General features: G+C 53.7%; 1 protein-coding gene across 1 annotated transcript; it reads left to right on the top strand.

The window, feature by feature from the left end:
• Window positions 1-4,696: 4,696 nt before the first annotated feature.
• LOC131093910 (circumsporozoite protein-like) lies at window positions 4,697-14,607 on the top strand (the record flags this gene model as incomplete). The annotated part of the gene is given in 4 exon segments (XM_058041309.1): window positions 4,697-4,710; window positions 8,409-8,601; window positions 8,603-8,972; window positions 14,519-14,607. Coding segments are annotated over 4 exon segments (666 nt in total), but the record flags the coding sequence as incomplete, so codon positions are not given.
• Between the last annotated feature and the right edge of the window lie 1,535 nt (window positions 14,608-16,142).

Below are 16,142 nucleotides of genomic sequence, written 5' to 3'. Positions count from 1 at the left end.
ATCTCCCTTTGCAAGGAGATCAGGAAAACTTGGTTGAAGCACTGGTGGCTTGCCAGCCCTCCCAGAATGTCAGACCAGCTGTTCCTTCCCACAGTTTGGCCAAGGCCAAACTGTGCCTCTGTTGTGTCCCCCTCATACCTGGGACCTGGGTCAGGATGGCTCATCCAAATAAAGGCAAACCTGATAATTCACTCTCTTACAACTAGAAACTGCTGTATAAGTAAGAGGCACACCACAGATTCCTGCCTGAGGGATGCAGGAGTGAGTGCCAGCTCCTCCTTTGGGGCAGCCACTGGTGGGCTGTCCCGCCGGGGCTGGGGCTGGGCTGCCCAGGGAGCTGGACGAGCTGCCACGGCAACATTTATGCCAGGAATGTGATTAAAACCTGGAAAAACTGAGGCCAGCCTATTCCCAGAGGCACTATAATGTAACAGGTATGCCAGAGTAGCACACACAGCCCCTGTCTCGGCCTCAGGCTGGCCAGCCCTAGGCCACAGGCCGAGGCAGCGCCGTGGGAGGACCTGGCAGGCTGTGCCCGTCTGGCACCTGCACACCTCGGAGTGCTTTCCCAGTCCCAAATACTGAGCAGCTCTCGATTCCAGGGATGAGAAGCTCGGTGTTTCAGGGAGCTGCCGCTCTGTGCCTCAGGCAATCCCCCTGAGCAGGCCGGGTCTGGCAGCTCCGCCGGGGAGCGGAGCCCACGGCCCCTGGCAGCTCTGCCGGGCAGCGGAGCCCACAGCCCTCGGCAGCCCTGCCGGGCAGCGGAGCCCACAGCTCCCGGCCAGCTTCGCCGGGCAGCGGAGCCCACAGCCCCGGGCCGGCTCTGCCGGTGAGCGGAGCCCACAGCCCCCGGCCGGCTCTGCCGGTGAGCAGAGCCCACAGCCCTCGGCAGCCCTGCCGGGGAGCGGAGCCCACAGCCCTCGGCAGCCCTGCCGGGCAGCGGAGCCCACGGCCCCCGGGCAGCTCCGTCGGGGAGCGGAGCCCACAGCCCTCGGCAGCCCTGCCGGGCAGCGGAGCCCACAGCCCCCGGCCGGCTCTGCCGGGGAGCGGAGCCCACAGCCCCGGGCCGGCTCTGCCGGTGAGCGGAGCCCACAGCCCCCGGGCAGCTCCGCCGGGCAGCGGAGCCCACAGCCCCCGGGCAGCCCTGCCGGGGAGCGGAGCCCTCAGCGGGCACAGGGAGGGCGGTGCCCATCCCTACAGCTGATGCCGGGCCCTGCCCCTTCCCGGAGCGCTGGCCCGAGCCCCAGGCAGTCCTGGCCCTGCCCAGGGTCCCCACCAACCAAGGCTGCCTGCTGCTTGCCCCTGTGTTTTTTCTGAGCTGGATGTGGGCACAGAGCTGAGCTGGTGGCAGCGGGGCTGGCTCAGTGCCACCCGACCTGCCTTGCATGTCACCAGCACTGCTGTGCTGTGCCCCTGCAACCGAGCAGGTGTCACCAGCCCTATCTCTCCTCATCTGCCTGGTGGCGCAGCTCCCCTGGGGCTGAGCCTGTGCTGCCACCAGCTCGGGTTTAGCTCGAACCACTCCTGCCCCAGGAGCTGCCAAGAGCAGCCGGAGCATTCGGATTTCTCCTCCTGTTTTCAGGATGAAACTGCTCATGCAGCACACGGCAGAGCTCCATCCCAGTGCCCCAGTGAGGTTACTGCTGTCCCAGTTAACACCAGTTGCATGCAGGCAGCTCTGAGCAGCCACTGTCTTTCACAGCATCCTCTGTCTTTCAAGGAAGATCCTTATCTGAGGAGGCTCTCTGCCACACACTCTGTGTCACAGAGCAGCGTGTACTTGCTTGTATACGTAAAGTTGTACTTTGTGCAGCCCCAGGATCTTGGCCCAGAGTTATTCTGTGGAGTGTTGATAAGTTTGAGGGTTTTTGGGACAGCCAGAGAGATTCCTGCTTTCCAATTTTTTTACCACCAGAAAATTTCTTCAGAAGAAAATGTCTTTAGGCAGAACAAGCAGCCTGGAATTAAGTGTGCCTGACTAAGCTTGAATTCAGAAGAACCTTCCAACCCCTGCATAGGTCCTGCCGAATTGTCAGTAAAATCTTGTGAGCAACCTCTCACCCTGATTTTGTGGGATAACTCTCATTATCATTATTTTCCCAGATATCGTTTCCCAAAAACAAAACACAATTTTTCTATGTTTTTAGAGTATGATTTTAGACTGGAAATCTCCAAACCCAAACATGCAAAATATTTATCTGATGAATTTGCAGTGGTACTCACATTTCCCTTGTCTCTGCCCAGCTGAGACTCGGTCTAGAGGGCCCTAAGCCAGTGTGGGCTTCACCCATCACCTCAGGTGGGAAACCTGACACTTTCTGGACTGTGAGGAAGTAGAGGCCTGCAGAAAATGTGTCTTTTGGGAACCCCTGCCTGGAGTGAATCCTGACCTCAGTGATTCAGAAGAGCAGCAAATCCTGAGCTCTGATGGGAAGGCTTTGCTCCCCTTTAAGACTGAACCATCTCTTGTTCTTGTACCTTCCTGCACAGGCAAAGTTAGGGAGATGAAGCTAGCCCTTTGAGGGGTTTCTGACACAATTCACACCAATCCTTCCCAGGGACACCTTAAACTCCCTCCCTTACTCTAAAGCTGAAAAGGGGAGGGGTATTTTTGAAAGGTTGTGAATCCACCTAGGAAAAGCTGCAGGAAAGGTTGAACACAGTGTGAGCTCCTTTCTCCAGCCACCACTGGGCAGTGTGGGGTAAAACTCCTTTTTGCTGTTTAGTGGCTCTAACCAGTGTGAGACATTGGCCACAAAGTGCAGCAAGTGCTGGAACTTCAGCAGGATTTATGCAGATGTTTGAGGGCTCCTCTGAATTCAAGCTTAGCCAGGCCCACTCCAATTCTAGGCCACTTTGTCTTGTTTGGGTTTGTTACATGATCTGAGATCAGAGATAGAAAAGCACTGGTTTTTGTAGGCCTGACTCTCTTTAAGTGGGTTAACTTGAGGGGGATTTTTGTGTTTACCCAGCAGACTGAATTTACTGGTGTTTTTTGTGACAATATCATGAGCCTGCTGGTATCTGATTTGTGCTTAGATTCTCATGTCATTCCAGGAGCTGCACTTCTCTAAGCTGTCAAAATTTCTGTTTCCCTCCTTGGTTATGGAAGAATTTACAAAACAAACCTCTGAAACAACTACTTGGGGGAAGGGGGCGGGGAGAAAGCAATAAATAATTATTTTTAGAAGCTCCCTGTTGAGGCTGTGCCCTGTGAATGTTGAGCATGGGTGTTAGCACACCCCAGGTTTCAGCTGTGTGTTCAGTGAGCCTCTGCAGCCCACACACCACTGCTGGGAGGCTTTTGAGCACTAAGAGCCCAGAGTAGGTGAGTGTAGCTTTGTTTTGGAGTCTGCTCCATCAGCTCACATGAAAGTGGGGGAGGTTTCAGTGCGGGAGGTTCCTCCTTCGGTTTCTGCCCTGCCACTCATAAAGGCAGCTGTGTTGTGTGTGGTTAGCTGAGCTCCCTCCAGAGCAGGCAGCCCTTGCCAGATGCACTTTGAGTCAGGCAGGGCCGTGCCAAAGCCATCAGAGGCCCGGCACTCCTTGCTTGGAAAACCCAAGCACATCCACACAAGGAAATTGATAGCCAGAGCTTTTTGTCAATATTTGGAGTTTCAGCAAAAGGGGGGGGAGGAATATAAAAAAAAAAAGGGGGATAACAATTTCCTGTTTTTAAGCATTTCTTGAAATGCACAGTTGGGTAACACACAGCCCTTCATTTCCCACAAATAAACAAAAAGTGTAAAGTAATGCATTTTTTCCCCTACCACAAACACCCATAACTGTGACCTGCTCTGGCTGCTTCTCCTTCAGCAGCAAACTCAAAACACAAGCTGCACACAAACCCTCCGAAAGGAGACATAGACACCTTCCCGTGCCACTCCAGAGGTGTTTCCCTACGCACCAGTTGGCTTTGGGGCACCAGGGCAGCAGGTGGGCAGGTCAGTCACTGGGGCTGGGGCTGAACTGCTCACAGCGAGCATTGGGGTCACACAGCCCCTGTGGGGTGACACAGCCCTGTGGGGTGACACAGCCCCTGTGGGGTGACACAGCCCCCGTGAGGTAACAGCCCCAGCAGCTCCTCTGCTGTTTGCAGAGCTCCAGTGAAGCTGAACGCTGCTCCCACCCAAAGCCAGCAGCCAGCAAAGCAGAGCAGAGCAAGCCCTGGTTTGCATAGGGGCTCCTGGACCCCAAAGGCTCTGATTGCCCCTGGCAGGTGGGAATGGCAGCAGAGCAGAGTAACCCCATGTTTGCATAGGGGCTCCTGGACCCCAAAGGCTCTGATTGCCCCTGGCAGGTGGGAATGGCAGCAGAGCAGAGCAGAGTAACCCCTGGTTTGCATAGGGGCTCCTGGAGCCCGGGCCCCTGCTCCTCGGGCAGGTGGCAGCCAGTGCAGGGCAGCTGTGGGGCCCTGCAGGTGCTCCCAGCTCAGAGGGAGAAGCAGAGGGCAGTTGCTGCTTTAGTCACAGCTCTGAGGGCTGGTTCTGTCTCTCCCCAGGAGGCTCTGTCGGTGGTGAGCGACGACCAGTCCCTGTTCGACCCCACGTACGGCGCGGCCGCACAGCTCCCCAAGGACATGACGGCCTCCGGCAGCCCCGACTTCGGGCAGCCCCACAAGATCAACCCCCTGCCCCCCCAGCAGGAGTGGATCAACCAGCCCGTGAGGGTCAGTGTCAAACGGGAGTATGACCACATGAACGGATCCAGGTAAGGACAGAGCCTTTCCACACTTACAGTCTTAAACACGGAATCCCAGCATGGGAGGAACCCGCAGGGATCATTGAATGCAGTGCCCGAATCCAAACCCTGAGCCCAAATGAAGGCAAAGAACACACTGTCTATTTGTGCTCCTGTCCTGCACATCAACATCTCTGTGCAGGACCATGCCCCACTCTCCTGCAATTCCTTCTTTTGTGACTCATTTTGAACAGCCTGAGCACCCTGCTCATGCAGTCCTGCAGGATGTGCCCCTCCCAGTCTCCATGGACACTGCACGGACTGGGCATGAGACTGCCAGGGCAGAGCTCGTGCTGGAAATCCCACATTTCACCTCTGACTTCAGCACCCCATGGATGGGCTGTGGTTCCAGGGGCTCACAGAGGGAACATGCAGCAATAATCAGAGTTTCTGCCAATGAAGCAGTGAAAGCTGCACTGCTGGCCTGCCAGGGCTTCCCTGGAGGGCACCTTTTATTTGTGCTCTACCAGGCTGTAAGCAAACTTCTGGAAATGGAAAGCTTTTTGATGTCTCAAGCTGCACCAAGGGAAATACAGGTTGGATATCAGGGAAAAGTTTTTTACAAGGGTAATAAAGTCCTGAAGTAGCTGCCTGGAAAGGTGGTGCAGTCCCCATCCCTGGGTGTGTTTAACAAAGCCTGGATGTGGCACTGGGTGCCAGGGTTTAGTTGAGGTGTTGGGGCTGGGTTGGTCTCAATGATCTTGAAAGTCTCTTCCAACCTGGTCATTCTGTGAATTCTGTGGAGAAGGGAGGAGACTGAGATCCTTTATGGGAGTCTGCAAGGTGGAACAAAACCAAAGACCTCTGCCTGTTGGCGTTCTGGATGCTGAGAATTTTAGGCTTTCTGTGCTAACAGACTCTGACTCCCAGAAGAACAGTGCATTTAACCTGAAGCCATAAAAAACCCTTCCAAAATGAATTGATAACACTAAAATTACAAGTGTATCATTAATTAAAAGTATATAATATCACAAAGTAAAAAACTTAGGGTTTTAAAATATAGTAATAGATATAAAACAAGATAAAAGTTTTAAAACAAAAACACATTATTCTTCTTCACCTTCTTCTTCATAAGCTTAAGTAGTATTTTGTAATTAAACAGAAAAGTCCACATTGCAGACTTGGAATAATTAGTTGCAATAAAAATAAAAATAAAAATAAAAATAAATAAAATAAAAATAAAAATAAAAATAATTGTGCCCACCCCTTCTGAGTGGATAGAGGTGACACAGGGAATTCAGGAGCCATTGCAGAAGGTTCATTGTGTGCACCCCAGAGGGTGCCAGGGGATATTCTAACCTGCCCAGCTCACAGCCAAAGCACAGCCCAGCCCCTGTCATTTGTGTCTAGAGGTGAATCCTTTCCCTTGTCAATGAGAAATTGAATGGCCTGAAAACATTTTGTTAATGGATTCTTTGCTTCTTTTCTGCTAAGGCTGGGACTAAATCTGAGATGTTGTTTTTTGTTTGGACTGAGATGTTTATTAGATTTTATCTATGTACAGTCTCACAAACTGAGAGTTCTAAGCACTTCACTCTAGCAAGGTAAAAAATGGCCCCATATCCCTCTCTACAAGGTCTTTTAAGGATAAACTGTCCAATTAAGAAATAACACCTAAATTATTTTTACTTTTAACCCAATAACCAACGACCTGTGCCCTGCAATGTGGACTTTTCTATCCAATTACACAAAACCACCCAAACCCATGGAGAAGAAGAGGAAGAAGAAGGACCAGCCTCTGCTCTAAAACTTCCATCTTGCCTTATATATATGACTACATTCTAAACCCTTAAACTCTAAGTTTTCCACCCTGTGATATCACACACTTGTATCCAAACCCCACACCCACAATCCCAGTGCTATCATTCCATTTTGGAAGCTTCTCCATGGCCTCAGGTCAATGCAGTGTTCTCCTGGGGGTCAGTGCCTGGCAGGACAAAAAGTCTGAAATTCTCAGCATCCAGGGTTCCAACATTTTGTTATAGCAGCCCAGGTGGCCCCTTTTAGAAACATTACTACAAGTCCACAGCCTGGAAACAAATTTCACTTTCTGAACATAATTTTTAAGTGCAAAAATTTCAGTTTATTTTTCAATTTTAAATATAGGTATAATATAGATACACTTTTGGTTTTTAGCAGAAGCTTTTAGAGTTCATGTTAATTTTAAATGTAATTTGAATTTCTAAGTCACAAACATCTTTGCATTTTTAGTGTTTCATGGCGAAACTCTCAAGGGTTTTTCTACTTTAGGGTGAGTTTAGCAGCACATTTTCCTGGTTTCTGAGAACCCAGCAGAGCATAGAGTTGGAAACAGAAAGCAGCCTTGCCCCTCTACAGAGAGATGATGCTGTTATAGACATCAAACAGCAGCATGGTGTTTTTCCTTCATGAGTGTACAGTAGATGCTGATTTTGCCCTCAGATGAAGGCCTTTGTGGCAGTTGCTCTCTCGTGGGGATCATTTGCAGGCTGAACTCCATCTCACCCTGCTGTACCTCAGTGGCATTTCTTGACTCCATGAAATCCCTGAGGGTATTTGCACTGTGTTCCCAATCTCAGAACTGGGGTGAAATGTGGGAAAAGGAGTTATTTCCTGAAAAAGCATAACACAGAGAGAAGGATGGATCTTGAAAAAAGTGCTTGGGGTTTTGATAATCATGGCAGTTACCTTTGGCTACCAAGGATGGTTTTCTCAGGAAAAGGAGGAAGGAGCCTTTGCAGCATTGCCAGGCTGCCCAAATCAAGGCTGGGGCTTGGACCAAGCTAGGGCAGCAGAGGTGTCCCTGCCCATGGCAGGGGATGGGATGGGATGGGATGGGGTGGGATGGGATGGGATGGGATGGGGTGGGATGGGATGGGATGGGATGGGATGGGATGGGATGGGGTGGGATGGGATGGGATGGGATGGGATGGGATGGGATGGGATGGGATGGGATGAGCTTTAAGGTCCCTCCCAACCCAAACCATCCTGGGATTCTGTGGTTGCTGCAGTTGCTCACTCCCCCGGTGCCAGACCCACGCACACAGAGTGTCTTTCCACTCCTCTATCCCAGGGAAATCTGGCAGGGAAAAGGAGCCCTCCACATCCCCTGAGCTGCCATAAACCACACATGTCAGGGCTCTGCAGGTCCTGTAAGCACAGGCTCTGTATCATTCTGAGTGTACCTGTACTTGTACACCCAAATTCGAGTGCTCTGTGTGCTCTGGAATGAAACATCCTGGGCTGTCCCTCTGTGGTTATTCCTGTGTAGCCATTTCCTCCTTTGCTCAGAAAAAAGGGAAATAGCTCTGCCTGGACAAACTGATTCATGAGCAGCTGTAGGAGCCCAGGGAGCCATGGAGAAGGCCCCTGGAGTGTGGTGGTTCTGGGCAAACAGGAAATCCTTCATCAACGACTTGCTCAAGACTCCAGGTTCTTGGATATAAAATATGTGCTCAGTGTCCCTAAAGGGAGGTAACCCCCTGTCAGGAGAGAAGAAAAGGCTGCTGTGAATGTCAGGGCCATGCACTGCCAGAGCTCCCAGCCTGCCTCTGGATAAGTCCTTAGCATGGGAGCTCCAGGGCACCCAGGACAGGAGAACATTCCCTCCATCCTCCATCCCCTCCTCCCTGCCCTGCATGTCCATCCCAGTCTGGGCCACTCCAATCACTCATTCCCCTGCCCATCAGCTGCCTGGCCAACCCCACACACGTGCAAGGGGACAATCCCAACCCCAATGCCCACCCCAACCCCAATGACAGTGCCGATCCCAACCCCAATGCCGATCCCAACCCCAATGCCAATCCCAACCCCAATGCCAATGTCAATGCCAATCCCAACTCCAATGCCAATCCCAACCCCAATGCCAGTGCCAACCTCAACCCCAAGTGCCAACTCCAATGCAAATGCCAATCCCAACCCCAATGCCAATCCCAATGCCAGTGCCAATGCCAATGCCAATGCCAGTGCCAATGCCAATGCCAATGCCAACCCCAATGCCAATGCCAACCCCGACCCCAATGCCAATGCCAACCCCAACGCCAATGCCAACCCCGACCCCAATGCCAATGCCAACCCCAACACCAATGCCAACCCCGAGCCCAATGCCAATTCCAACCCCGACCTCAATGCCAATCCCAACCCCAATGCCAATGCCAACCCCAACACCAATGCCAATTCCAACCCCGACCCCAATGCCAATTCCAACCCCGACCCCAATGCCAATCCCAACCCCAATGCCGACCCCAATGCCAGTGCCAATGCCAACCCCAACCCAATGCCAATGCCAACCCCAACCCCAACCCCAATCCCAGCTAGCTCCAGCTGCAGGCTGTCCAACACCCAGTGCCCCCTGGCTCTGCTCTCTTGCTCTCAGGTGTCCTCTCCCCGAGCTGCAGCTGCCCCCAGCAGGCCCAGCCTGGCTGTGCTGCCACCAGGGAGTGCTCAGGGCTGGGGCTGTGTGCCCTGCTAGGGACAGCTCCAGGGACTGGCAGTGCCAGGGGACAGCAGGGACACTGCCTGGCTTTGCTCTTCCCTCAGGAGCAGGGCTGAGGGTGCTCTGGGGGTGTTTGGGCCTCAGCAGGGTGGCAGAAGGATCTCTCCAAGTGCTAACCAACATGGAAAGCCCACCCAGCTCTCTATTCATGCCAGGATCCCTTGGTTTGGCCTCAAACTGGAAAGAATTTTCCAGATAAGTGCATCCTGATGGCCTGTAGGAGATGCCCAGGCAGGCATCAGTGTTTTAGGAGAGAAGGTGGGAATTCTGCTTTATTGCAACATTCAGATGTAGAAATGTCATGAACTCCTCTACTGTTATCAGACCCTGAGGCAGGTTCTGGCCTCAAAATCTGCCCTTGCCCTCAGACAGCACCTTGCTCAGAGCAAAACCCAGTTAAAATCATATTTAAAAACCAAAACAAAATAAAAAAAAAAGTCACATTTGAAATTTTACTGAATAAGGGGGAGGAGGATTGTTTAGATGAATGCTGGGTAAAGTTTAACCCAATTTACAACCAATATTATTAATAAAATTTTCCGTATATTTTACATAAATTCAAAATGAATTCCAGATCTTGACTGTATTTACTGAGTTTCCCCTAATGTGCATTTGCAGCTAAACTCAGTGAGTGAATTTTTAAAAATAATACAAAATGTGTCAGATCTTCAAATGTGAAAGAAAGTTCTGTGCTGATGGATGTGGGCAAACTTCCATGGGCACTCCCAGCTGTGGCACAGGTTTTGTCCAGCTGGAATAATGAAATTTGGGGATGCTTTGGAGCTGTTCTGCAGAGACAGGGCATTTCAGCAGCCAGATCAATCCCTGCCTTCTCCCAGAGGTTCCAGTGCTGTCCCTGCTGGATTTGCTCAGGCTGTGGATGCCCACAGGTAGAAGGCACAGGCTGGATTCACAGGCTCCCCAGAGCACAGCCTCTGTTCTGCAGAGACATCCCAGAGCAGCCGTGGCTGTCCCTGCATCCCTGGCAGTGCCCAAGGCCAGGCTGGACGGGGCTTGGAGCACCCTGAGACAACGGGAGGTGTCCCTGCCCGTGGCAGGGCTGGCATTGAATGGGTTTGAAGGGTCCTTCCAGTCCAAACCCCTCTGGGTTCTGTGATTTGATGTTTCTTTTGCTCCAGAGCATGAAAATCCCGCCAAGGTTCGGGGTCCCCGAGGTGTTTGTCCCGGGGCTGTGCCAGCCCAAGGCGAGGGACCCGCTCTGGTGCCTGCAGGGAGGAGCTCCCCGTGTGAGCCCTCTAGTGGGATCTGCGGCTCCTTCTGCCCCAGCATCCCCCTCCTGCCTGCCTTGACCTGGCTGGGACAAACCCCCCATCCTTGCCATCCTTCTGGCCCTTCTGCAGCCTCTCTCAGGAGTTTCCCTCCTCCCGAGGCATCCCTGAGAGTGGGGTTGAAGCACAGGCAGATGCAAGTTTGGAGGAGCTGGCTGTTCCCTCTGTAAGATCCTGGTGTCTGTTCTTCCTTCCTTCACTCAACAACAGCAAATTAAAATGGGGCTTTACACGCAAAAGCAGCAAATTTCAAAAGAAAAGAGGGGTGGAAGAAAGGAGGAATGAAAGGATAGGAAAAGAGGGATAGAAAGGAGGAAATATTCCCCTGAGTCAGGTTCAGAAATCCCTGAAATCTGTTGCTCTTTCAAGCAGAAGTCAAAGGTGGTTCCTTGACAGAGGCCTGGGACAGCGATGGTTTTATTTCCACACCTCTGGAGCCCAGGCTGGAGCTGTACAGAGGATTTACTGGTCAGTGCCAGGCGAGCTGCTTGTCCATTTTGGCCAGTCCAGGAAAAACTGTCCCAAACAAAAGATGCAAACTCTTGGCATCCCCAGAGAGAGCTGCTGGAACAAGGAGCCTCTGGGCAGTGGGAGTGAGCTGTGCTGAGCTGTTCCTTGGACTCTGCCCCTGCCACAGGGGCTGTGCTCTGGGGAGCCTGTGAATCCAGCCTGTGCCTTCTACCTGTGGGCATCCACAGCCTGAGCAAATCCAGCTGGAACCTCTGGGAGAAGCCAGGGATTGATCTGGCAGCTGAAATGCCCTGGCACATCCCTTTCAAAGGATGAGGGAGTATTTCTGTGAATCCCAGCCTGCCCATGGGTGAGGCAGGAGCTGAGGAAGGAGTGATATTCCATGAACTCATCCATGGCTCACACTGCCTGCTGTCCTGTGACACTGTCATTGTTCCCCAGGTGAATCCTCCCCTGTGTGGCCACAGCTGCACCCCCCTCCTGCTGGGGTAAATCCCTCACCTGGGGCAGGGCAGGAGTTGCAGGGGGGACTCAGGCTGGCAGAGCTTCTCAGTTCCCAGGAAAAGGCTGTGCTTGGTAGGAAATGCTGAGTTCCAGAGGACACAAAGTTAAGGATCTCCCTTGCTGTCACTGAAGACTCCATGGTGCTTTCTCAGGGACAGTTTGATCTCCTGCCCAGTTGGGTGATGCTGTGCCCAGTTATGTGTGTCCTACAGGGTCAGCTCTGGGTGCAGCCATCCCCAAAACTTGCCCAGAGGGAAGGGAGGCAGCTCTGCAGACACAGGGACATGACCCTGCCAGGCACCTGGAGCACATTCAGTGTCCTGCAGGATTCATGGAGTGGCTCCTCTGCCCACAGTGCCCAGCAGGGGCACCTCAGTCCCTTAAAGTCCCTTCAGACCTTTCTGCCAGAGCTTTCTGGGACTTGGCTGTCCAGGTTGGGCTGCTGAGACAGAGCAAGGGATGGGCAGAGTCTGAACTGGAGAGCAGTCTGTCATGTGAAAAATCATCCCAAAAACCTGAAGGGACCTCACAGCCCCGGGGTTATTTTGGTTGCTTCACTGTCAGGGTCACTGTGCACAATGTGAGAGGGAGCTCAGCCAGCCCTGTGCTCATTCCAAACCAGCAGAAGCATGGAGAGGCTCTTTACAAGGTGTTGGTATCCAAGAGTCTGGATGTCCCAGAGTCACAGAATCCTGACAGGTTTGGGCTGGAAGGGACCTTAGACACCATCCTAATCCAAACCCCTGCCATGGCAGGGACACCTTCCCCTGTCCCAGGCTGCTCCCAGCCCTGCCCAGCCTGGCCTGGGCACTGCCAGGGATCCAGGGGCAGCCACAGCTGCTCTGGGCACCCTGTGCCAGGGCCTGCCCACCCTCCCAGGGAACAATTCCCAATTCCCAATATCCCATCCAGCCCTGCCCTCTGGCAGTGGGAGCCATTCCCTGTGTCCTGTCCCTCCATCCCTTGTCCCCAGTCCCTCTGCAGCTCTCCTGGAGCCCCTTCAGACCCTGGCAGGGGCTCTGAGCTCTCCCTGGAGCTTCTCCTCTCCAGGTGAGCACCCCCAGCTCTCCCAGCCTGGCTCCAGAGCAGAGGGGCTCCAGCCCTGGAGCATTTCCATGTTCATCTCTGGATTTGCCCCAGCAGCTCCACATCCTTCTTGTGTTGGGGGCCCCAGAGCTGGACCCAGCACTGCAGGTGGGGTCTGTGCTGGAACAGTTCCCATGGAGCTGTATGAGTGAAATATATAGAATTCTTTGATCACAAAAAGTGCCTGTCCCATCTGCAGGGGCATTTTCCAGGGAAATTTTTACTGCAGAGCAGGATGGGAGAGAGAACTCTGGACCCCAGGCAGGGCAGGAGAGGAGGCTGGTCACTCAGCAGGGACAGTGACCTATGAGCACAACAGTCTGAGCCCCTGGAGCACAGTGTGAGACCCCGGGGCACAGTGTCACATTGTGGAGCAAAGTGTGACACTTGGAGCAGAGTGTGACAGCCTGGAGCACAATGTGAGATCCCAGGGCACAGTGTCACACCATGGAGCAAAGTGTGAGACCATGGAGCACTCTGAGTGTCACACCCTGGAGCATGCTGTGACAGCCTGGAGCACAGTGTCACACCCTGGGACACTGTGTGACACCCTGGAGCATCATGTGACACCCTTGAGCACAGTCTGACACCCTGGAGCAGGGTATGACTCCTTGGAGCACAGTGTCACACCCCTGAGCACAGTGTCACAACCCTGGAGCAGTGGTCACACCTGGATCACGCTGTCACACCTGGATCACTCTGTCACACCTGGAGCAGTGTCACACCTGGATCACACTGTCACACCTGGAGCAGTTTCACACCTGGATCACTCTGTCACACCTGGATCACTCTGTCACACCTGGAGCAGTGTCACACCTGGATCACTCTGTCACACCTGGATCACTCTGTCACACCTGGAGCAGTGTCACACCTGGATCACTCTGTCACACCTGGATCACTCTGTCACACCTGGAGCAGTGTCACACCTGGAGCAGTGTCACACCTGGATCACACTGTCACACCTGGAGCAGTGTGACACCTGGAGCAGTGTCACACCTGGATCACGCTGTCACACCTGGATCACTCTGTCACACCTGGAGCAGTGTCACACCTGGATCACGCTGTCACACCTGGATCACGCTGTCACACCTGGATCACTCTGTCACACCTGGATCAGTGTCACACCTGGATCACACTGTCACACCTGGATCACTCTGTCACACCTGGATCACGCTGTCACACCTGGAGCAGTGTCACACCTGGAGCAGTGTCACACCTGGATCACACTGTCACACCTGGATCACTCTGTCACACCTGGATCACGCTGTCACACCTGGAGCAGTGTCACACCTGGATCACTCTGTCACACCTGGATCACGCTGTCACACCTGGAGCAGTGTCACACCTGGAGCAGTGTCACACCCTGGATCACACTGTCACACCTGGAGCAGTGTCACACCTGGATCACTCTGTCACACCTGGATCACGCTGTCACACCTGGAGCAGTGTCACACCTGGATCACACTGTCACACCTGGATCACGCTGTCACACCTGGAGCAGTTTCACACCTGGATCACACTGTCACACCTGGATCTCAGATACCTCCCTGGGCCTCCCCAGCCCAGGCCATGCCCAGCACCACTCAACTCCATGCCCAGCAGCACTCAGCTCTGTGCCCAGCAGGTCTCAGCTCTGTGCCCATTTAGCTCTGTGCCCAAGCACTCAGCTCTATGCCCACCCAGCTCTGTGCCCAAGCACCTCTGTGCCCAAGCACTCGGCTCGGTGGCCCACCCAGCTCTGTGCCCAAGCACTCGGCCTCTGTGCCCAAGCACTCTGTGCCCAAGCACTCGGCTCGGTGCCCACCCAGCTCCCTGCTGCTGCCCCAGGGCCATTCCCTGCCAGCTCAGGCACTTTCCCACCTGGCAGGAGCCGTGCCCCAGGGGACCCAGCCCTGCTGGTTCACCCTGTGAAAGCCTTGTGTCCTTGTGTCCTTGTGTCCCCGTGTCCTTGCAGCTCCTCAGCCTCCCCGGCTGCCCGGGGCCATGGAGCCTTCAGCAGTTGCCTCTCTGAAGGCGGATTTTGGTTCCCTGCCTGGAAAAACAGTAGGCGAACTAGTAAACCCTTAAATTCGAACATGTGTAAGTTATACATCTTATTTCCATTTTCCAGCAACATTCCCTTCGTCAGACATGAGGAAAAAATTACCGTCTGCCTTGGAATATCTCGGTGGAGCATTTATCTCCCGGCCATGATAACTGAATTTCAGGCACTGCTCCCTCCCCCCCAGCTCAGGTTAAGAGACAAATTTGTTTAGTGTCCCTGCTTGGAACTCGTGCCAGCTGAGCTCAGAGGGTGGGATTTGTGCACTGTCACCGTGCTTACCCTGCAGGGAACGGGTCCCTCCAGAAGCTCCTGGCTTCTGCCAGAGGAGGAGGACAGCTCTGGGATCAGAGCGTGGCCTAAACTGCCCTGGAAATGGCTCTGGGATTAAAGCCTGGCCTTGCTCTGTGCAGAGGTTGTGCACTAATTCCCCCCTTGGGAAGGTGAGGACAATGTGCCCTTCCCTGGAAGCCCCTCAAGGTGGGATGTGCTGTGTGTGCCTGGCAGGCTTGGGGCTGGCCTTTGAAGGGATGAAAGGCAGGAGCTGCTCCTGCAGCTGGAGAAAAGCACAATCCCTGCTCCTGTCAGGCTTTGGAGACTGTCAGTTCTCCCCAGAGTCTTCCCAAGGCTCTGCAGCAGGCCAGGCCTTAGGATGGAGCCACCTGAGCTGCTGGGTGTCCCCCTCCTCATCACTCCAGCACCTCAGGGGTTAAACTGGCGCCAGAGCCCTTTTCACACCCGTACTGGGGCCTGAAGTTCCTGACTCATGCCTGGGGCATCCAAGATTCCCAGATTTCCTCACCAGGTAGTGAACTGTGGCACTATTAATCAGAGAATAATAGAATAACAGAACAATTGAATAATTGAACAATAGAATAATTGAACAGGCTGTGTTGGAAGGGACCCACAGGATCACCGAGTCCATCTCCTGTCCCTGCACAGGACACCCAGCAATCCCACCCTGTCCCTGAGTGTTATCCAAATGCTCCTGCAGCTCTGGAGGCTCCAAGAACAGACAAGCTCCATTCTATTCAGCCCTGATAGACCAGACTGTGCTGCCATTGGGTGTTCTCTGGGGACATTTGGGTGGGTGTTCTGGGTTCTCTGTTAATGAAAGGGCTGTTCCTGTGTCCTGTGAGCTCTGCACAAACACCTCAGGCCATACGAGCAGAGCACCTGTGTGCCACTGCCAGGCTCCAGTGCAGCACCAGGGCTGTTTGAGCCCCACAGAGGGTGAGACAGCCCAGGGGTGTTTTAGCACCACAGAGGGTGAGACAGCCCAGGGGTGTTTGAGCCCCACAGAGGGTGGCACAGCCCCAGGGGTGTTTGAGCCCCACAGAGGGTGGCACAGCCCCAGGGTTCCCAGGAGCAGCCACCCTGCCTGCAGGACAGCTGGAGTGCACTGAGCATCCAGGGATGAGGGAGTTGGATGTAACCCACAGACTGCTGTCCTGGGCACTGGCTCCTTACCTGGTTTGGGAGTGTTGGTATTTCAGAGCAGCTGCACACGTGGCCTTGTCTGGAGTCATTCTGTTGG

The sequence above is a fragment of the Melospiza georgiana genome, chromosome 27 (genome assembly GCF_028018845.1).
Source record: "Melospiza georgiana isolate bMelGeo1 chromosome 27, bMelGeo1.pri, whole genome shotgun sequence".
Lineage (NCBI taxonomy): Eukaryota > Metazoa > Chordata > Aves > Passeriformes > Passerellidae > Melospiza > Melospiza georgiana.
This window is presented reverse-complemented; position numbering and strand designations above follow the sequence as displayed.